The sequence below is a fragment of the Trachemys scripta genome, chromosome 3 (genome assembly GCF_013100865.1).
Source record: "Trachemys scripta elegans isolate TJP31775 chromosome 3, CAS_Tse_1.0, whole genome shotgun sequence".
NCBI classification, from domain to species: Eukaryota; Metazoa; Chordata; order Testudines; family Emydidae; genus Trachemys; species Trachemys scripta.
The window spans coordinates 96,531,092-96,554,206 of NC_048300.1; the positions used below are offsets into that span (position 1 = coordinate 96,531,092).

The following is a 23,115-nucleotide window of genomic DNA, read 5'->3' on the forward strand; positions in this document are numbered from 1 at the left end:
AAGTCATAATACAGACCCACATTAGCATAGCTTTTGAAATAAAAGAGCCAAATAGGGACTGAAATTGGCCTGTGTAATGCCAGATATTGGGAAAGATATTTGAAGCAAACGGTAAGAGGCAGATGCATTTACTTCTGTGAAAAGGGGGGATTGAGAGTATGGAACATACAATATGATTAAACAAAAGGAGGGGGAATTTATAGCAACAAAAAAGAGCCAGTGACTGGACACATTGCCTTTTTCTTATTGCTCTATTACCTCATATTATACACAGATATAGTTCAGAATTCTCAATCTGCAGAGAGTCTTTTCTTTTCTTAGTCTTACACTGGTTTACTTGTACAGTGAAGACACAACTTTATATACACCTGCTAAGTATTCAGAACTATAGTTGCAGTCACTCTTGTCCTACCTTCCTGTATAAAGTTGAGCCCTGAGATCCCAATGTATGCGTTGCAAGACTATGTTTTGTTGTTTGTAATTGACTGGTTAGCTGTGAAAGTTATTGGGCAGAGAATCTTTTGATATTTAATGCCTGGAACTAACCAGTGCCCCTAAGAAAAATATTGTATGATGTTCTGTGCTCTGGGCTACCCCGTCTTTTTTTTAAATGTTGATGGTATTTTTCCATTTGTTTGCATATCCTGTAAAGATGATGAATACTAATAAATACAAATTCCTAGGTTTTTGATTGAGGGTTAGGCTTCGCTGTAGGAAGTTATTCATTTTGTTTCCACATAGTGGATAGGGCTAAGAATGTGTTCTATGGGGTGGTGGTTAATATGCCGCCTTCTAACATCTCATCTTTCCTTTTACTGTGGTAAACATGGACCATATTTTGCCTGTAGAAAGAAAATACTGCATAAATTTCAGCTTAATAGCACCCCTTTCCTTGCTATTTAAATTGACAAAAGTGTGTTGTTACCAAAATAATACAAGTTATGGAAATATCTTAAGTATTTACTGAATAGAAATAAGTGATATACCAATACAACATCTTTAAAAAACAAACCATACTGCACACTCTGGCAGGTGTGTTTAAAGTGACATACCTTTGATTTCATTTTTCTCCATTTCTTTCAGTGCCTGGATAAATGCCAACTGACTCTCGGTAAGTGGCCAACTGTTATACAACACCAGTGCTTGTATAATGTACTTGTGAGTCTGTGAAGCCAAAGGCAATATGTTAATTTGCTAATGACATTAATACGCATTCACAATGAACATCCCGAAGTACTTCAGTAAACTGTTAGACATTGAACACAGGCTGCCTAACTACAGCAAGAGAAGCCATAAATTAGTTCACAAACTTATACATTTCACATTATTCACAAGAATCTCAAAAGAAGTCTCAGTATTAATGCCAAACTACATTGTTGTAATTTCCTTCTAGAACTGCACATTCACTTGCATGTTTATCAAAGTGAAACTAAGTTGAGCTATAGAATAAGGAACTACACTCCTTGAAGGTTTTCATGTAACATTTTCCTGAGCATATGGTACACAAAGACTGCTTTTCTTCTATAAAACCATAAACCCTCAACTGCTCACTGAGTTTTGAGTGCCCCTACTGTAGAGTTATGTTTGTAGAATATTATCATTTAGAAATGCTTCCTCATAAGGGACAGTATTATGAACATAGGAATTTTGGAGATGTGCCTTGGAAACGGGGATTGGGAACACTGCATGGCTGTATGCAGCAGTTCTCCACAGTAACTCTCCAGTTTGTTTTATTAGTTTTATTCCTTTCTCATTCATTAGTTTATTTAATGAACCCCACGATCATTACATAGACGAGGACATATGATTCACTTTCCAATAGAGATATGTGACTAGTAAGTTGCATTATTCATTATTTACAATGAATAGTAAATTATTCTAAGAGTATCTCTTATTCTCTTCATCTACTAATGTTATCTCTGTGGTAAAGAAACAACTGAAAGTAGGCATGATTCATCTACCTGTAGAGTTAACATTTTATTGAAATTAAACCCCAGTCTTAAGAACAAAAAAAATCACATTTAGCTAACGGGAGCAATTGGCTATAGGAAAAACAAGCACTGTTTGGCAGCAGGAGTACGTCCACATTATTTTCCTACAAATACAATGTCAGGGGAAGGCCAAGGGATCCTTTGAACCGTAAGTTTTGATCTCCCTCCTAAAAAATTCTTGCCTCGAGTAACGGACAATTTTTTTTCATGTGCTGTATAATGGAACATGAACTCCTAAGAAGTCTCTCTTAAGAAGTATCACACATCGGCTCCAAATGTCTGACAAAATTTTACGTGGAACAGATGAAGTGCCTGCACTTGGTTTGACCCCGACTATCTTGGCATGTCTTTCTTTTTCTAGATTGTAAATTCTTCCTTGTCTTCCTACATATCTGTACTTCATCTAGCACACTTTGAACACTTTTGTAATATAAATAAATACAAACAACATAGTAAATAATCTTTCCAAGAGGGCCTGGCTCTGGAGGACCTTTTACCATTTAGAAGCTGTGATGGGTGGCAGAGTAGGAACCCTGTTTTTTCATTGGTTTCCTGGACACACACTACCCTGCTGGGGAAATTTTGCTCTGTGGTATGAAGGCATTAGAACCACTAGGAGCATGGATGGACATGAGGACTTCTCACTCCCTAGGTTTACAAGCTGTCACACCTAAGAAGCAGTCTGCCTCACTGAATGGGGAGCTACTGGTGACCCTGGTGCCCCACAGCAAACTACTTAAAAGTGGACTAATATAATTGAATTTGGTATCAAGGGGATTCCTAAACAAATATATTTATGCAGAGATACCTCATTGGCTCTAGAGGAGGGTTGCCAGGGGTTATCATTCTAAATTTAATCATAAACCCTTCAACTGTTTGTGAAAGTTCAGCTGTTTTCGATAGACACTTTGGAAGACAGCAAAGACAACAACCGTCAACAAGGAAGATTACCTTACAAGTACAGATCTATGAAAAGTTTTTTAAAATAGTCCCAAACATCAAATCTATAAAACATTCTTGCAGTTTACTTGGAAATGAGTGTCATGCCAATGACAAGTAAAGCTTTTCAATCTGTACATTGCTTCAGGGCCGTTTAGCATAATTATAATTAGGCAGGCCAAAAAAGAATTTGAAGAATAACTAGCCAAAGACTCAAAAACTAACAGCAAGAAGTTTTGTAAGTACATTAGAAGCAGGAAGTCTGCCAACAATCATAGGGACCACTGGATGATCAACATGCTAAAGGAGCACTCAAGGAAGATAAGGCCATTTTGAAGAAGTTAAATGAATTCTTTGCATCGGTCTTCACTGCAGAGGATGTCAGGGAAATTTCCTCACCTGAGCCATTCTTTTTAGGGGACAAATCTGAGGAACTATCCCAGATTGAAGTGTCAATAGAAGTAGTTTTGGAAAAAATTATAAATTAAACAGTAATAAGTCACCAGGACCAGATGGCATTAACCCAAGAGGTCTGAAGGAATTCAAATATGAAACTGCAGAACTACTAACTCTGATACGTAATCTATCATTTAAATCAGCATCTGTACCAGATGACTGGAGGAGAGCTAATGTGATACTGATTTTTTAAAAAGGCTTCAGAGACAATCCTGGCAATTACAGGCCAGTGAGCCTAACTTCAGTACCAGGCAAATTGACTGAAACTATAGTAAAGAACAGAATTATCAGACACATATATGAACGTGGCTTTTGTAAAGGGAAATCATGCCTCACCAATCTATTAGAATTCTTTGAGGGGGTCAACAAGGGTGATCTACTGGATAGCCTGCACTTGTACTTTCAGAAAGCCTTAGACAAGGTTCCTCACCAAAGGCTCTTAAGTAAAATAAGCAGTCATGAGATAAGAGGAGACATCCTCTCATGGATCAGTAACTGTTTAAAAGACAGGAAACAAAGGGTAGCAATAAATGGTCCTTTTTCAGAATGGAAAGAGGTAAATAGTGGTTTCCCCTGGGAATATGTACTGGGACCAGTGCTGTTCAACATATTCATAAATGATCTGGAAAAAGGGGTAAACAGTAAGGTGGCAAAATTTGCAGACAATACAAAATTTCTCAAGATAGTTAAGTCCAAAGCAGACTGAGAAGAGTTACAAAGGAATCTCACAAAACTGGGTGACTGGGAGACAAAATGGCAGATGAAATTCAATGTTGATAAATGCAAAGTAATGTACATTGGAAAACATAATCCCAAGTATACATACAAAATGATGGGCTATAAATTAGCTGGTACCACTCAAGAAAAAACTTGGAGTCATTGTGGATAGTTCTCTGAAAACATCCACTCAATGTACAGCAGCAGTTAATAAAGCTAACACTTTAAGGAACCATTAGGAAAGGGATATCTAAGAAGACCGATCATTATCATACTACCGCTATATAAATCCATGGTACACCCACACCTTGAATACTGTGTGAAGTTCTGGTCATCCCATTTCAAAAAATATATATTGGAATTGGAAAAAGTACAGAAAAGGGGAACAAAAATGATTAAGGGTATGGAACAGATTCCAAGTGAGGAGAGATTAAAAAGACTAGGACTTTTGAGTTTGGAAAAGAGATGACTAAGAGGGAATATCATACAGGCCTATAAAATCAAGAATGGTGTGGAGAAAGTGAATAAGGAAGTGTTATTTATTCCTTCACATAACACAAGAACCAAGGGTAACCCAACAAAATTAATAGGCAGCAGGTTTAAAACAAACTCAAGGAAGTACTTCACATAATGCACAGTCAACCTGTGGAACTTGTTATCAGGGGATGTTGTGGAGGCCAAAACTGTTATGAGGTTACAAAAAGAATTAGATAAGTTCATGGAGGATGCATCCATCAATGGCTATTAGCCAACATGGTCAGGGATGCAACTCCATGCTCTGGATGTCTCTAGCCTCTGATTGCCAGAAGCTGGGAGTGGACAACAGGGGATGGATCACTCAATGATTACCTGTTCTGTTCATTCTCTCTGAAGTACCTGCCACTGTTGGAAGACAGGATACTGGGCCAGATGGACCATTGGTATGACCCAGTCTGGCCATTCTTATGAGGCAGTAGTTTATCTCCTAAAGTTTTTGGAAATGAAAATACTTATATACCTAAACAATATTTTCGATTGTAATAGAGTCAGAAAACTTCCTAAGACTGTATCTCGGCCTAGGCACATCTGTAATAGACACTGGGTTTTTTAGCAAAGTATAGAAAAATACTTTAATTCCTTTCTATCCCCTGCTTCAAGATGGAATCCATAATAAACATGTGCCAGGAAATATCTGTTGTCTCTGCAAGAGAACATGAGCATGTTTCTCAGAGGAAGTTGCTTTGCCCCCTTCCTTACCCTAATACAGGAACATCCAGAGGTGTTTGTTGGATGCAAGAAAGACTAAAAATCTGGCAAACAAGAAGCAAGAGTTCACCTCTGACATTCTGCTTGGCTGAAATTAGTAATTTGGGATTTACTGATGACAAACACTGTATAAGAGCTAGGTGTTAATAAATAATACATAAATTTATAATTAAAAATAATAATAAAGTATAAGACAAAGAACTTAATGTTATTAGAACCCATATTTTTCTAAATTTGCCCTCTCCAGAATTCTGGAAACAGATTACTCCAAGATAGGATGGGGAACCTCTTTTGGGTGTTAAAGAATAACTGGGTTACTTTTCAGAATGTTCACTAAGCTTGAACATAAGTTCTTTCAGTCTTGAATACTCTCAGGAATTCATCAAAGTTTCCATACAATTGGAAGAAATATTCTGAGTCCCTGGGTGTGCTCCCAATTTCTGTATCTATTTTCCTTTCCCCACTAATCCAGAAAGTCTTGAGAAAGATAATAAAGGACCATCAATGCCAGGGCTTTGTGATCCTACCCCTCTAGCTTTCCTGACTATAGTTCAACTTAATCCTTACAATTCCTGACAGGCCTTCTTGTAGTCCAGGGCAGCAGAAGAGCAATACTCCAGTGAAGTACTCCTAATGATTTCATGCTTGCTATCTGGGATCCTTGAAAAATACAAAACTTCAGTAACTGTCTATTGAACTCTTGATTTCATGTTGGAAAAATGCAACTAATAAATATAATAACTGGTCTTATTGGGATTTTGTTCTGTGGGAAATATCACACTCAGCTTTTTAAAAATTCTATTTTAGGAGTTTAGCTTCTGATAGACTCTGCCCTGACTTCTGTTTTTCTTGGAAGAAACTTCTGTTTTTCTTGTTTCTAGACTAGTGAGTTCAGGAGATTGGTCAGAAGTGCTTCTCTAGTCTAACCAGTAAAGACCATGTAAGTTTGTTTTGAGATATTAATGCTTACGTGACAAGTCATCCTGCAACATCAAACATGTAGCTGCAAAACTGACTCTCTTTTTTCGGGGTGGGTGTGGGAGTGGGGAAAGGCGCTTTTAGCTCTAAGTTGGAATCTAAGAACCAGATCTGCCAAAGTCCAATGGACCCTGAATGAAGAAAAATCCTTAAGAGGAAGAAAATAGTTCCTCTCTGGGAAACCTAACACTCACCTAGGATAAGTCTGTACTCAGCCACTTGCATAGATGCATAAGCCTTCCTCCTTTTCACCTGCAATCCCCATTTAGCAGCCACTATAATTGCAGTTCTTCTGCTCTCCTCAGCACATGGACTGCTGCATGCTAGCAATCCTTAGTATGCAAACTACTCAAAACACATGTGTAGACCCTGGCGTACCACAGAAGAGTACATACTACATTCTCTAAAGGGACAGTGCTGTGTGCATGTCCCCCCTACCCCTCTATGCTGAATGCTGGTGTAGCTTTGCATCATTCGCTATTGAGCACTGTGCCTAATAGCCTTAGAACATAACCAGATATTGCTTTATCTTGTTAAAATAAGCAAGCCCCAAGAGTTTGTGTCCCCTTTGTCCTAGTAAATCACACTGAAATGTTGAGAAGTCTGTTGATAATAAGAATGGGATAGACAATCTTTCTGTAACAGCTGCACCTTTCTGCAAGCCTGTCAGATCTAATACCACAAAAGTTTGGGAATAAATCCCATATGAAAAGAGCAGGCACAGAAATGTCTAAGTCTGATGTCCATTGCTGCAGTCAACTGAGGGTGTGACATTCACAGTACTGTCAGGAGAAGGAGAGATGGAGTGCTTGGTCCATGCCTTAAATATAGGTCTTCTGCCCTTGAGATGTTTGGTTTTATTGGGCTGGCAAATCTGAGAACCAACAACCACAATTTATGTGGAGAAAAGTAAAAATGTACCTTCAAATCTATTACAGTGGAACTCACTTCTAGTGTACTCCGAAACAGTGAAAATCTCTACAGTGAAGACCTTCAAGTTCCACATTGTTCAGATTATTGCAGCATGCAATTAATATTCTGATTGTAAAATGAATCTGTTTGTTTTTCTATAAAAACGCATTTCACTATAAGAGAACTCAGGTGTATATAAACAGAATGTTAAATGGTGTTGATATGATGGACTCATAATAATTCTGCCTTTCATCCTTTAATTATTTTACAAGTCTCACAACACACTTTTGATGTATATAAATACTATTGAACCACTTTGCAGATGAAGAAACTGATGCACAGAAACTATGTTAGATTCTTGAGGGAATATTCAGTCTCTTTGCATTGCCAAATCTGGCTGTTATTTCTTCTACACATTCTCCAAAATCCATTCTTACCTCTCTAACCCCACTGTCAAAACCCTCAGCCATGCCCCAATAATCATACATCTCAGCTTCTGCAGCCTCTTCTTCCATGACACATCCCCTGACCTCTCCAGTCCATCTAGAATGCAGTTGCTAAACTCATCTAAGTTTCCTGCCTTTCTCAGCAATCCTCATTAAATCCTGTTACTGGCTTTTTCAATCAAATTCAAGCTTCTTGTTCTCACTTTCAAAGTCCACCACCACCACCACAATCTCATATTACTTCTCTGCTAGGATATGCTTTTATTCCCTGCTCACTCCCTTTACTCCACCCAAGATGCTCTCACTTATAACTTTTTCCTACTCTTGGACACCGGACATCTTCCATGTAACTCCTTTTCCTAACTGGAAATCTTTTCTAACCCAGTCCACCATGCTTCCATCCTTTCTTCCTTCATATTTCTCTTCAAGACACACTTTTCCCATGAGGCCAATGTAAACTAATCCTCCCCTCTTCATACCTCCATCTGCATTTGTGTGTACATGTGCACATATTTAAACCCACAAACCATCACATCACCCACTACAGGAGATGTTTGCTGCCAGACTGTCATATAAGCACATAGCCTTGAGTTCATTATAGACTCCTGTAATGAGGTGCACCCACCTCTCGCAAGCGCCCCCCTGGTCGAGCGCGTGTTCCTGCAGTCTCTCAGTTTGTGGTCCCTCTTGAAGGGAATGGGAGTTTGCCCATTAACTTCAATGGGACCAGGATTTCTCCTCTGGTTCTTCAGTTCAGGTGGTAGAGGCTCATGCTTTTAGGATGTTTTTCTAAAATATATATGTGAGCTCAACCACAAGATATGTGGTTGGTGCAGGAATTACTGGGTGAAATTATATGGCCTGTGTTAGGCAGGAAGTCTGACTAGATGATAATTATTGTCCTTCTGGCCTTAAAATCTGTGGTTCTATGACAGAAGGAGATGGTTTCAGTGATCAGATAATGCGGTTGTGAAGATTTTGATGAATGCATCTTGAAGGGGTGTGTGTGTGTGCACTGTGGCATAACCCTCTTTCTTCCTTCATACACTCAAACATATGCACATGCATGAATACACAAATACAGATACTAAAGAATACGAGTATGAAGAGTAGGCCTCATGAGAAAAGTATGTTTTGAACAAAATGACTGAGGAGGAAAGGATGGAGGGCATGGCAGATTGGGTTACCAAGGGAGGTACTGCCATAGGTATGTACATAAAAATATGATTGCAGAAGGAAGATACAACAGGGCTAGTTAATTTAGAATACTGGGTAGAGCAAAAGGGCTGAGAACATAAGATTTACATAGTATCAGGATATTAGATTTTCACACTTAATAAAAGAATCATCAGGACCACTTTTCTATTGTGCTTTTCTGAAATTTTTGCAGAAATTTGGATTTAAAATCTCTTACCGGTTGTGGATCTACAGCATTCTTTTCAAGAGCTGGGAGGATGACAGGCTCTTCTTCTATTACAGCCTGGCCTTCTAGTATGCTTTCTGGCCTATGAGATTTGATGCCTTTCTGGGTTGCTAAAGCACCTTTTCTTTTGGTCCCTCCAGTTTCTGGGTCCTTCTTTGTGCTGCTTTGGCTAATCTGACCTTTGCTTGCTGGCAGAGAGATAAAAATGTCAACTTTCAATTTTCTGGAATTCTATAAATTTAGTAGAATCAGCTGAACAGACACAGACACACATTGTAAAGAGAAAGAGTGACTTTAGTCAATTTTCACTCAGTTCATTTTGCTCATAAGATTCTAATTAACTCTATGACTGTGCTAAAAATCAGCCTAATTCATTTTTCTTCTGCACTGGAAATCACATCTCTCTTTAAAATATTTATTTTTCTTAATAACCAACACAACATTTGTTGTACCCGGCATTGCAGACTCAGTTGCTCTGTAGTATATCTTTTCTATACATTCTGATCTAGTTTCCAATATATTCTTGCTGAACATCACTCTGTGGCCCCAATTGACTATTGCTCTGTATGATGATTTGGGGAATCTCTGTCCAATTTATGAATTCTGGTAGATAATATGAAGTTATGAAACTGCTGTATCATGGAATGCCTTTGAGCAGATGTGGAATTCACCACTGCTGACTGTTGGTGGGTCTCTCCCAGACAAGATATGATGGTAGGTTGTTAGAACTAAATGGCTGCCTATTGGGACAATGGATTAGCTGAAGCCTATGGAAAGCTACTTCCTCCTGCTTATCTGCAGGCAGGAGGGAGTGGAGAATAGAAAATTCCCAAACAGGACAAAGGACAGAGGTGACAAATCAAGGGTTTAAAAAGGACCCCTGGGGAAAGATTATCAGAGCCACAAAGGAAACATTGGGCATGAGACAGGGAGAGAACAGGGATTCCCTAGCTGGTGGCTGGCATTTTGTGAGTGGAAAATTACCAGTACTGATTTCTCTAGTGGAAAACTGACTTGCCAGGCTCCAGACATCTGCTACTACGCAACAGAGGGGCAACACTATTCAAAGTCAGCTGATTGAATATATTGGTCAAGAAATAACAGCCATATAAAAAACAATTCAACAATTCAAAGTTTGGGAGCATGATTGCAGATGAATCAATGGCCAATGTGGGAAAAGGAACAAACAGTCCTTTGTTTATAGTACTTGCACAATAATATCAGCAACGAGGACTTCATCCAGCATACATAAATCACTGCTGTGCTTTTGATGATAGCAAAAATAACAAAAGCTCCATACTTTTACTGATGGGTTGATCAACATGATACTGTCATTATTTCCCCACAACCTGTCCATAGATCTTTGATACTCTGAAAGATGTAAAACATTGCAACATGAATATTTTTCTTTATTTATCTGACACAGGGGAACGAATCCTCAGATGTGTTAGAAAAGCATAGCTAGATCCATTTTCTAGCTAGAATATGCTATTGTAAGGGGACTGTTGTCCCCTTACTAAAACTCAGTGGGGGTGTTTTGGTTGGCTAGCTCCCAGTACCAAAAGAAAGGGGAAGGGTCGATGGAAAATAAGGACCCTGAGACTGACAGTCCCCAGGAACAATGGGGAGAGGCCAATACTCCAGGTCAGCCTGATTGACAGGGCGGACAGGCTAATCAGGGAGTCAGGAGGCAGGGGGGTTCCGTCCTCTGTGTGAGCTGGAATTGCCTGGGTCAGACAGATTGGGGCAGAGCTAAGGAGAAAGCAGAGGCCCACACTGAGCTGGGGAGAACAGACCCTGTGCTGGGAGCAGAGCTGCAGCCCCAAAGCCAGAGACACAGCCCAGGGAGAGCAGATCCTGTGCTGGGAGCAGGGCTGCAGCCACAGAGCCAGAAGCAGCCCAGGGGCTGGAGGCAGAACAGCAGCATCAGTGCCGAGGCAGAGTGGAGCCAGGGCTAGAACAGTGGAGCTGGGGCTGGGCCTGGGGCAGTCTGGAGCCGGGTGCGGTGAGCAACTGGGGCCAGCCAAGGGGGGACCCTGGGCAAAGGGGCCACCGCAGAAAGACACCCCCAGCCAAGGGTCCTTGGGAGGGGGATCTTAACCTGACGGGGGGCTGATGCTGGGAAGAAGGGTCCCACTATCCAAAGCCCGGAGGTGTGTGGCCACCACTAGAGCAAGTGTCCAACCCACAGCATCCCTGCAGCACAGCCAGAGCCTGAGAAGGAGGCCTGGGACAAAGAACAGACTGTGAACTGCCCTGATGTTCCAGAAACACTGTTTGTAATGTTCCCTGTCACAGAGCAGGGTGAAGTGTTTTCCTTTAACCTTTCCCATTTTCCCTTATTCCTTTTTAAATTAATTGCTAATTAAATACCTTGTATTTGCTTTAAATTGTATGTAATGATCAGTGGGTCAGGGAAGTGTCCAGTGCAGAGAGAGCACCCCGGAGTGGGGACACCCTAGGTCCTAGGTGACCACAGCAAGGTTGAGGGTCGAGCCCCCCCAGGAATCCTGGGCCCAGCAATCCTGGGCCCAGCCTTGTTGGGGTTACAAGGACTCTGCCAGACAGGAGAGTGGAAGGGGAATACTCGAGGGCAGGGAGGTCTCTGGGTAACGGAAGTGGGAGTGAGGACTCGGATCCTTCCACTAGCCCATTTCACCAGGGTAGTGCAGAAACCAGGAAAGTTCCCCACAATAGCAGGACCATTCCCCTGCTTACACTATGTCTGGCAAAGGGACCACTCAGGATTGATAAACAACCTGTTCAGATGATCTGGGCCCCCAGGAGGTGGGCCTCTTTCAGAAGTACAGAGTTGCTGATGTAGAAGTCCCAGAGCAGGATTCCTTCCTGACAGAGCAGTAAGGGTCAAGCCCCTACCTACTTGTTTGCATTGTTGGTCAGAATCAGTAAGCCCCTTCCCCTGATGCAAGGAAGGAATGCTAAACAGACAGCCCACAACTCCCTGATGTTTATATGTAGACTGAGATCTTGGGGCAACCAGAGACCCTACATCTATAGTTGTGCCAAGTGAGCCACCCCACTCCAAGTCTGAGGCATCTGGGACTAAAGTAAGAGAGTGCTGAGGTGAGGGTGAAAGGAACACCCCTGCATACATTGGTTGGATCTAACCATCAATCTAGAGGGGAGATGATGTTACTTAATACTTGCACTAACATGTCTATGTGATGCTTTCTCAGAGAATATACTTCTGCCATCCAGCCCTGAAGGAATCTGAGGTGCAGTCTGCCATACTGGACCACATAAACGCATGCTGCCATGTGCCCCAGCAGCTTTAAATAGCTTCTCAGCATCGTGAGAGGATAAGCCTTTAAATCCAGAACAAGGCTCCACACTGTATGCAATCTTGTCTGAGGTAATAAAGCTCTAGCCATCATTGAGCCCAGGACTGGGCCAATACATTGTATTTTCTGTACTGGAGCCAGGACTGACTTGTCTGAGTTGATCAGGAGGCCTAACACATCGAAGGTGGACCGGAATATGCAAATGATGGACACCAACTGTGACTTGGATTGACATTTTATCAGCCAGTCATCCAGGTAAGAGAAAACATGGACGTCTAATCTCTGGAGGAATGATGCTACCACTACTTGTACACGTGGGTGAGCTAAAAGACCAAAGGGGACAACTGTGAACAGATAATAATGGCCGCTGATCACAGAATCAGACTATAAGGTCAGAAGGAACCACTATGATTGTCTAGTCTGACCTTATAGTCTAGTGCAAAGAATCCTCCAGCAAGTGACCTGTGCCCAGTGCTGCAGAGGAAGACAAAAAAAGCCCTCTGCCAATCTGCCCTGGAGGAAAATTCCTTCCCGACCCCAAATATGGCGATCAGCTAAACCCTGAGCATGTGGGCAAGATTCACCAGCTAGACACCCAGGAAAGAATTCTCTGTAGTAACTCAGATCCCACCCCATCTAACATCCCATCACAGGCCACTGGGCATATTTACTGCTAATAGTCAAAGATCAATTAATTGCCAAAATTAGGCTATCCCATCATACCATCCCCTCCATAAACTTATCAAGCTTAGTCTTGAAGCCAGATACGTCTTTTGCCCCCACTGCTCCCCTTGGAAGGTTGTTCCAGAACTTCACTCCTCTGATGGTTAGAAATCTTTGTCTAATTTCAAGTCTAAACTTCCTGATGGCTGTGGGTATGAAAACAAATACTCATATCCCTTGGAAGGGACTAAGTATTTACGCTCAAAGCCTCTGCCACAGAGTTTTTATATTGTTCTGCACCGTCTTGATTGGGGCAGAGCCATCCGTGATGGACCTTCGGGGGCGAGAATGTCCACCTCGGTCTCGAGAACCCCATGCAACTCCATGTTGTGGGCGATTTGCTTGAAGTGGTCTTGGTGCGCCCTGTGATCTATTGGAGGTGGCCCCGAAGCTGACGCCCTTGCTACAGCTTCGTCTGGGGAACAAGATGAGGTGGCTAGTGGAGGTACTGGGTCCTCCTGTTCCTCTAAGTCTCTGACCTCCTCTTGGTCAGTACAGACCATTGTGGCCACTACAGTCGACGCCTGGGGCTGTCCTGTGGCGGAGACATCTTGGCCACAACTTAAGGTTGAGGGGGCGGTTGGGACACGGGGGCCTCGGATCCCCGAGGGGCGGGTCTGTCCCCAGGAGAGTGATACGGCTGGTGTCCTGACGTTACAGACCTTGATCCCCTTGACAAAGTGCCCTGAGATTGATGATATATCCAGGGGGTCCAAAAGGGCCACTGCATCGGGGGTTGCCCCGCTGTTGCCAGTTCAGTGGCACCTTCCTTTGTCACCTCTGGGATTTATGCCGATTATGTCTTGAATAATATGAGTCTTCTAATATGAGCCTTCTTCTGTCACTTGTGCGACACTGGGGAAGTTGAGCAGTGCTGGCCCACTGATCCTGGTTGCAGCGCTGGAGAGCGCTGGTGCTGAGGGTCTCTTGTGCTAGAGTCCTTCCTCGGCACCGTGTTGCATATGGATGCTGGAGCACTCCGTACGGATGTACTCTGCAGCCAGTTGCGGGTGAAGAGCAGACTCCATTAAAAGCTGTTTCGGGCAGAAGTCACGCTCTCTCTTCACTCTTGGCCGAAAAAGTTTACAAATTCTGCACCTTTCGGTTTAGTGCGCTTCCCCCAGACACTTTAAGCAAGCGTCGTGGGGGTCACTTGTGGACATAGGCTTATTACAAGCACTGCACGGCTCAAAGCCTTGGGCTTGTGGCATGCCCTGGAGCCCAGGGAAGAGATAGGGATTGGGGATGTACCCCGTTCCCCACCTACTATCTAACTAAACTACTAATACAACTAAACACGAACTAGATCTAAGAGCACTTACTGAGCAAGCTGAGCACTGTTCCAATGGCCGTCACAGTAAGAAGGAACTGAAGGGAGCTCGGGTCTGCATGGTTATATATTGAGTGCCATGGAGGCGCCACTCCATGGGACTCCTAGCCGACCCGACAGGAGCTGCTAAGGGAAAAAGTTTCTAACAACTGTGCACACGGCCCGTGCACACCTGATTGGAATCGATGTGAACAAGCACTCGAAGAAGAACCTCTGCTCCTTCTCGTTGGGAGGTTTTGGTCTCAAGGAGCAAATCCTGGAAAATGCTAAGACTGATGAGGGCGGAACTCCTTCTTCTTCACTGCTGGGCTGCAAATGCAATGCAGGGATTTCAGGGTTGATGCAGAATCTTTGAGACTATGCAGATTCTCTTCCATCTTTTCTGAGAAGAGCAAATGGTAGGTTCTGGACTGTCTGTTGCACTTTTGAAAGGAGGCTAGAAGAACGTAAGCAGGGTGAGCACCTCATTGTGATGACAGAGGTCATGCTTCATGCAGCAGAATCTGCTGCATCGAGACCTGCCTGTAAGCAGTTCTGGTGACCAATTTGCCCTTCTCTACTAAAGACTGGAACTCCTGTTTCATCTCATTTGGGAGCTTGTCTTTGAATGCTGAAACTGTATCTCACATGGTAAAATCGTAGCATCCCAGCAAAGCTTGCTAGTTTGCAATATGATGCTGTAATCCACCTGTAGAATAAAGCTTCCTCCCGAATAAGTCCAGCTTCTTGTCCTCTTTATTTTTGGGAGTTGAAGTCTGGTGTCCCTGTCTTTGCTTTTCATTGGCTGCTGTCACAAGTGAGCCTAGAGGAGAATGGTTAAGTGCTCACACGCCTGAAAAAGGACATAGTACTATCTCTGCACTCTTTTTGCAGTCAGAGGCAGGGAAGCTGGGGGTCTGTCAGAGGACATTGGTAAGCTTCAAGATAGCCTCATTTATTAGTAGAACTATTCTAGCTGGAGCTGCAAATATCACATCCACCAGCTTATGGTATTTTTCCCAGACCCCCTCTGGGTGGATATCGAGGGTCACAGCCATCCTCCTCAACAGCTCCTTATAAGTCTTAAAATCGTACGGAGGAGCAAAAATAGGGTCTGCTATAATTGTCTCATCTGGGGATAAGGAGGAGGAAGCTACAGGTAGCAGGAGCTGGTCCAGTTCCTGCTCCTCTTGCAGCGGTTCATGAGATGGATCCCGACTCTGCTCGGTGCTGGCCTTGGTATTGATGCTACGTTGCTTGTGGAGACAATGCTCCTGAGGCCCAGGAGATGGAACTAGCTGAGATGGCTGTGGGGACATTCTTTGTTGCATGGGGCGAGGGGAACCTCACAGCTTCAAAAAAGGCCACTGATACAGCCCCAGATCCCATCTATGCGTAGTCCAAAGGTCCCCTCCTATTAGCTTCCTGCTGGCACTGAGGCAGAATGCAGGGCGGGCAGGTGATATATCCCTCCTGACGAGACTGGCAAGGTTGGGATACATAGGATTCCACTTCAGAATCGGATGAGGAAGCTTCTTCTTGAGACCAAGCTGTGCTGCCCCCATCGGTACATTGGTGTTGAGGTGAAGGTGTTGGAGGTAGTATGTTGGGCGCTGAAGCTGGGCGAATCTCTTGAACTACTGGCACTGAGAGATTTAACATCTCTCTTGCAGCCTCAAATACTTCAGGAGTATATAATGCCAGGAAGACACTCTGTGGTACTGTGGTATGAGGAGATGCCGATGAAGATGTTTCAGGAGCCAGTTTCAACAGGTTCTGAGTCAGCGAACTCCCCTGTTTAGAGGTGTACTCTGGGGAGTGCTTCCTCCTTGAATGCCTTCCTGGGTTTGACATTGCAGTCTATATGATTTTATGAAAGTAAGCTGATGAGTGTGAATATAATGTAACTAAAATATGCTTCGTGCAAAAGGTCTCTTGTATCATTACAAAGCTTATAATCTACTGAGTGTGGTCATCCTATTTGTATAAATGTATCACTCTTGTATCTGAAACTAGAAATATGAAATATAACTCTGAGGGCCTACTGGAATTATGCAAAGTGTGGGCCATTAATGGTGGTTTGGAATCTTGATGGCTCCCATCAACCAGGACAATTGACTGTGGATGGCTCTGTTTGCAGGCAGGCCTTCCTGTGAGTCAGGCTGGGAGGAATGAAGGCTTGGGGTCTTACAGTGACATGTGATCATGTCCCTGAACTGGAATCCATCTTTAACCTGGTGCTTTTCCATTGAGAAGGAAGGGTGGGAACCCAGAGGGACAAAGGATTCCCGCCTTATGCAAAAGATATATAAGTGGGTGGAACAGAACAAAAGGGGTGGCCATCATGAGAAATCCCCTAGCTACCACCTGAGCTGGAACGAGGGCTGTATCAGGAGAAAGGATTGTGCCCAGGCTAGGAAGGCGTCCAGTCTGTGAAAGAAACTTATTGAAACATCTCTGAGGGTGAGATTTTATCTGTATTCAGTTTTATTACTGAATTAGACATAGACTTGTGTATTTTATTTTGCTTGGTAATTCACTTTGTTCTGTCTGTTACTACTTGGAACCACTTAAATCTTACTTTCTGTATTTAATAAAATCACTTTTTACTTATTAATTAACCCAGACTATGTATTAATACCGGGGTGAGGGGGCAAACAGCTGTGAATCTCTATCAGTGTTATAGAAGGCGAACAATTTATGAGTTTATCCTGCATAAGCTTTATACAAGGTAAAACGGATTTATTTGGGGTTTCGACCCCATAGGGAGTTGGGCATCTGAGTGTTAAAGACAGGAACACTTCTTAAGTTGCTTTCAGTTAAGTCTGCAGCTTTGAGACACGTGGTTCAGACCCTGGGTCTGTGTTGGAGCAGACTGGTGTGTCTGGCTCAACAAGACAGGGTGCTGGAGTCCCAAGCTGGCAGGGAAAGCAGGAGCAGAAGTAGTCTTGGCACATCAGTTGGCAGCCCCAAGGGGGTTTTTAGAAGCACTCATCCTCTGACTCTTTTGAAGATCCCATTACCGAATCCAATTTCCAATACCTCTTCTTGGGTACCAATGATGCTGATCTACATCTGGTATGTTTATGTCACACTCCCCATCAGTACCTTGCTCGGGCCGGGGAAGCTAATGATCCAACCAGCAAACCAAATTCGGTGAGGAATCCAGGTCACGTGCCACCTAAGGCATGTTGCGCATATGCAAAAAAGAAGACCAGTAGCGCTGGAGGTGTGATACTGACTGACACCGAGGTGCTTGGTACCCAATACTTGGACTGAGCTAGAGGGCTTGGGGGAGCGTACCATAACCCCCATATTCCTCATTTTCATATAATCATGATTTTACATATAAAGCATGCTTTGTAAGGTATCAGGAGAAAGGTCATGATTTGCTGAAAGTGATTTTTCTATCCATATATGTATATCATTAATGCATATGAAGTTATGAGAATTGTATGGTGGTCACTAAAACATGCTGTAAGTTGGGGAATCAGCCAGATATTAGCTCTCCCGAGGCAATTGCAAGGAAAGTAACCAGCACATGGGTGGGGTGTCAACCCCTCAACAGCCATTGTCCAGCAAGGGAGCTACAATGAGATGACTCACCTGCAGGAGGCCACACCAGGAGAATTGCTCAACCTTGCTTGGAGAGACTCAGCAATGCCCCCCCAGACATGCCTGGACTTGTGTTCTACAAGCACATAGACTGAGAGTATAAAACAGGCAGAGCGGACACATACGGGGCCCTTCTCTTGCCCTCACCTATGCTGTAAGCAACCAAGATACTGAAAAGATGACAAGACTCCAACACAGGAGATTGGCCCAAGTTTAAGGAACAAAACTGTACATTAAGGACTGCAATACCCAGTGGGGTGAGAAAAACTGCTTAATCTAGTTACTGCCCAGTCTAATAGGGTTGAGAGTTTAGACTGCGTGCTTATATTTTATTTTATTTTGGTAACCACTCTGACTTGTTATGTTTTGACTTATAATCACTTAAAATCTATCTTCATAGTTAATAAATCTGTTTGTTTATTCTACCTGAAGCAGTGTGTTTGGTTTGAAGTGTGTCAGAGGCTCCCCTTGGGATAACAAACCTGGTACATATCAATTTCTTTATTAAACTGATGAACTTAGATAAGCTTGCAGTGTCCAGTGGGCATAACTGGACACTGCAAGACGGAGGTTCCTAAGGTTGTGTCTGGGACCAGAGATGTTGGCTAGTGTCATTAGCTTGCAAGTAGCTGGGAGCAGCTTACATGCTAGAGGCTGTGTGTGAACAGCCCAGGAGCGGGGGGTTCTCACAGCAGAGCAGGGTAAGGCTGGCTCCCAGAGTCAAGGATTAGAAAGGCCTAGTAGATCACCGGTCCAGATAACACAAGAGGGGAACTTCACAACCGGTAGCGCTGGAGGTGTGATACTGACTGACACTGAGGTGCTTGGTACCCCGTACCATATTCCTCATTTCATTCCGAGGTAGAGGGCTCAGATGTAGGCTGCAGTGCCAGTTCCATCAGCAAATATTTTAATCTGTCTGAACTGGGCTTGAAGCCCTTACCAATGCCACACTTATCGCTTACATGAGCCTCCCCGAAGCACTTGCGGCAATTGGGATGAGGGTCACTATTATGTATAGCCTTGCTACAACAGTGGCAGGGCTTAAAACCCAGAGAGTGCAGCATATCTCCAGTGCAGGTGACAGGACCCAAACTGATTCTGGTACCACACAAAACTACAAAAACAATTAAGATTTTTTTTTAAAATCTTAATAATTACACACAGGTACTTTTACAGATATCAAGAAAAGAAGCCAGGGCAGGGAGCTCCAACAACCTTCCTGGTCAGTGGGAAGGAACTGAGTGGGCAAGGGGCAGCTTGGCCCTTTATATGTGAGTGATATGTGCAAAACAGCAGAGGGTGCTTGGGCCGATGGGTAACTCTCCCACACAGACATGCGTCTGACGAAGTAGGTATTCACCCATGAAAGCTTATGCTCCAATACATCTGTTAGTCTATAAGGTGCCATAGGACTCTTTGTTGCTTTTTACAGATCCAGCCTAACACGGCTATCCCTCTGATATTTGTCTCCCCCACTTGTGCACTGGTGTGCACAACCACCTACAGGGAAATGGACATGTACAATCATTCAAAGAAGAATTGCCTGTTCCCAGATCAAAGACTCGGTTGTACAAAAAAAAAAAAAGGTGGGGGGGGACTACACTTTTCATGAGTGTGCTTGTTCTGAGCTAACAGCTGTCATGAACTTGTGATCACAGAGAAACCCCTTGTAGTGTCTGAAAGACTGTTCACTTGCCATAGCCCTTCTTGGAGTTGGGTGATTGCTGGTAAGCTGATTAGCATGCATGTAGGTTCTTTTATTGTTTTTTATATGTTTCTCTGTAATGCTTTTAGTGATAACTTAACTGTTGACAATTATGCTGTTTCTAGCCTCTGAGGAAGGAAGGCAAAGTCTGACATGCTGGGGAATTCACAGGGTAGGCAGGGAACTGTGCAGCCTGGAAATACCCTTGTGGGGCTTAGGGGATGCATGTCTCTGTCCAAGAGAGATGATGGTTGAAGAGCCAGAAGCCAAAGAATGGGTGCCATTGGTGGACCATGGAGGGAGAACACAGGTGCAATTGCCCTCATTTGTGAGACCAGGTAGCCCCACCTTTGGGCCAGGAGGGACAGAAAGTCCTGCTGCAGACTTTCCCTTTGTTCTCTGTCAGCATCTCCCCTCAAGCAACTGCTGACAACCCACTCTCCCTCCATTTCTTCAGGAGGGACATTTTAACGGAGCCTTTTGATCTCTCAGCTCATGGCCTTGGCCAAGTAACCATATAACTTTGTTGGAGCCTAGAAGTCACATCTCAGCTGATAGCTTGTTATTGTCTTCCAAGTGTTTGCGGAGCTGTTCTTTATCCAGGCTATTGTGTGGCCTTCCTACTTGTTTTTCCAACTACCCACTAATGAACTGAATCAATCAATACATTCCCACAGTCAAACAACCCACATAGCTCTACACTGACTATTTTAATAGCGAGGTCATGTAATCATAAAATTGTTACAGATTAACTCTACATTCTCCACAGCACCCATTAAAATCAATGACATTAGTTTAAGGGGGAAATAAAATTTGTGATTACAATGTATTTTTGCTGAATCTTAGTAGCCTTCTTTTTGAGGATACTGAAGTGTAATGCATACAGTAATCAGAAATGTCTAAATTTGTTCTGATTAAATTATATTTTTCTTATATAGTATTGGTAATTTATGAAAGATATTAAAGTTACAAAAAATCATGCATTTCACTACAGAGCCATCTGTGCAAAATTACTGGAGACGAATGCATGAAGAGATGGGATTACACAGAAATATCTGTATATGCTTCTGTAAACTTCAGCCCTGTATCTAGATCTTGTAAGCAAATTGCAAACAACATGGTTAGAAAAACACACGGATAACAGGAAAACAAATGAAGACTAAACAAGTGATGCTGAGATTGGAAAGCTCATTGATATAAACCCTTTATAGATTGTTAGATATATTAGTATGATATATTTCATCTGAATTGAAATTACCTGAGCACAATAGTGAAAGTGTCTGAAATATGCTTAACAAATACATACCTGATATGAATTTAATCATAATAATTGCTCCACAACAATAAAATTAAAGGTTTCAGAGTAGCAGCCGTGTTAGTCTGTATCCGCAAAAAGAAGAACAGGAGTACTTGTGGCACCTTAGAGACTAACAAATTTATTAGAGCATAAGCTTTCGTGGACTACAGCCCACTTCTTCGGATATGCATCTTCGGATATGCATCCGAAGAAGTGGGCTGTAGTCCACGAAAGCTTATGCTCTAATAAATTTGTTAGTCTCTAAGGTGCCACAAGTACTCCTGTTCTTCTTTTTAATAAAATTAAACAGCACTTAAGAATCAAATGTCAATCGACTAGTTCAGGAAGAAAGCTAGATGCTACATTTGCAAGAACTGACACAAATCTAGGTTCAGTTTTTGACTTCCAATATTTAAAAGCTGTTATGGAAAAAATGAAAAGGTCTACTAAACTGTAGATATGGCTAGTGGTAATAAAAGTAATAGAAAGAAAACAAGCTAAGCAAACATTATATGTTTCTCAGTCGGAGACAAAATTATTCAGATAAAAGATGAGAGAGAGAGAGAGAGAGAGAGAGAGAGAGAGAATGTATGTATGTATAGTAACTGACAATTAAATTTAGTCCCAAAGGAAATTCTGTATAAATTGGAATGTTCCCTCTGAGATAACTTTTTCTCAATATTTCTGTTGGCATTATAATGAGCTTCCAATATTGTTATGGCTATTTATGCCCTCTATAAATCTGGTACTATTAGTAGTTCCTTCAGAATCCTCTATTTCCATGAAGAAGGTTGTAGGGGAGCCGGGGAAGAAGAGCCAGGGATAAAAAATAATGCTTGTCAAGAGGTATTTTCTAGACTAACAAACAAAAGAATGCCTATGTTTTAATCTCTGAAGATCAAATGGTAAGAACAAGATTTGAGAAGAGAATATATCTCAGTTCCCTCTGACAAGGGAAAGATGTCCACATAAAAATCTTAGAACTAAGGATCTGCATTAATTATGGCATAAATCCAAATTACTCATAGATGAGTCAGAAAACTAAGGCAAAAGTCACAGGCAAATAGTAATGCCAGGCAACTATGCAACCAACCTCACCTCCAACTCTCCCTGGGGCCATCAAGCATGATCCTGCATTCCTGGCCCCATGTCAGAGCGGAGTGTAGAAGAGAGCTGAAATTCACAATGAAATGAGGGAAATTACATAATTCAAGGAAAAATTGGGAAAAAATCATAGTTCCTGTGTGTGTTTTAAAGGTTATTCCTTATTTAAAGCCATTATTAGAATGCATATTCCTCTTGAAATGCAAAATAGAATACTTACACTGAGAACTTAAAGGCCTTTCAGTACACAAGAAATTAAATGCAGGGATGACAGTATGGCCCTTTCCAACAGTGCTCACAATTTCCTCCTCACTGTCAAGGACTTGCAATTTAATGAACACATCTGATTTAGAGGTTTGTACCTGCACTGTAGCAATATGTGATGCTGTGACTTTTACAGCATACCTAAAAAGGAGAAAAATTCCAACAACATAAGCAACTAAACCAGATTGTTCATTGTTAGAACGTCTAAAACCCAATTAAGAAAAGCATCTTCATTCAAAAAAGCACTAAGCCACATACTTAAATAATTGGAATGGGCTTAGCACATGCTTAAATTGTGTCCTGAACTGGAGCCCAAGACACTAAGCCTTGACTTGAAAGTCACCAGATGCAACTAAAACAAGACTTTTGTTGTTGTTCAAACTACCATGAATTAGCTAAAGTTGTATCACAACTTTCAGTATGAAACCCTTTCCCCCTCTTTCCCAGCTTCAAAATTCTTAGGTTTACCAAAGGAAACAAAGTAAAAAGAAAGGATAATGTACTTTAAAAAAAAAAAAAAAAAAAGCAACTATTGATATGCACCAGCAATAGGTAAGGAACATTCAGACATATAAGCAAGTGAACATATTTTAAAAATTTATATTTTTTTGAAGGAGCATAGACAAGAGAAAAAGGGAATACTGCTCAAGGCACGGCACCGTTAACAAGAATTTAGAGCATTTGTT

The 23,115-nt window shown here is 42.3% G+C and overlaps 1 protein-coding gene across 1 annotated transcript in view; it reads right to left on the minus strand.

Annotated features, from left to right (window-relative positions):
- ADGB (androglobin) overlaps nt 1–23,115 on the minus strand; it is a 208,931-nt gene that overhangs the window by 34,586 nt on the left and 151,230 nt on the right. The window contains exons 27-29 of the mRNA XM_034765467.1: nt 22,386–22,570; nt 9,099–9,295; nt 1,053–1,164 (exon numbers count right to left, since the gene is read on the minus strand). Coding sequence (XP_034621358.1) covers nt 1,053–1,164; nt 9,099–9,295; nt 22,386–22,570 — 494 coding nt within the window. The remainder of the gene's footprint in view (nt 1–1,052; nt 1,165–9,098; nt 9,296–22,385; nt 22,571–23,115) is intronic.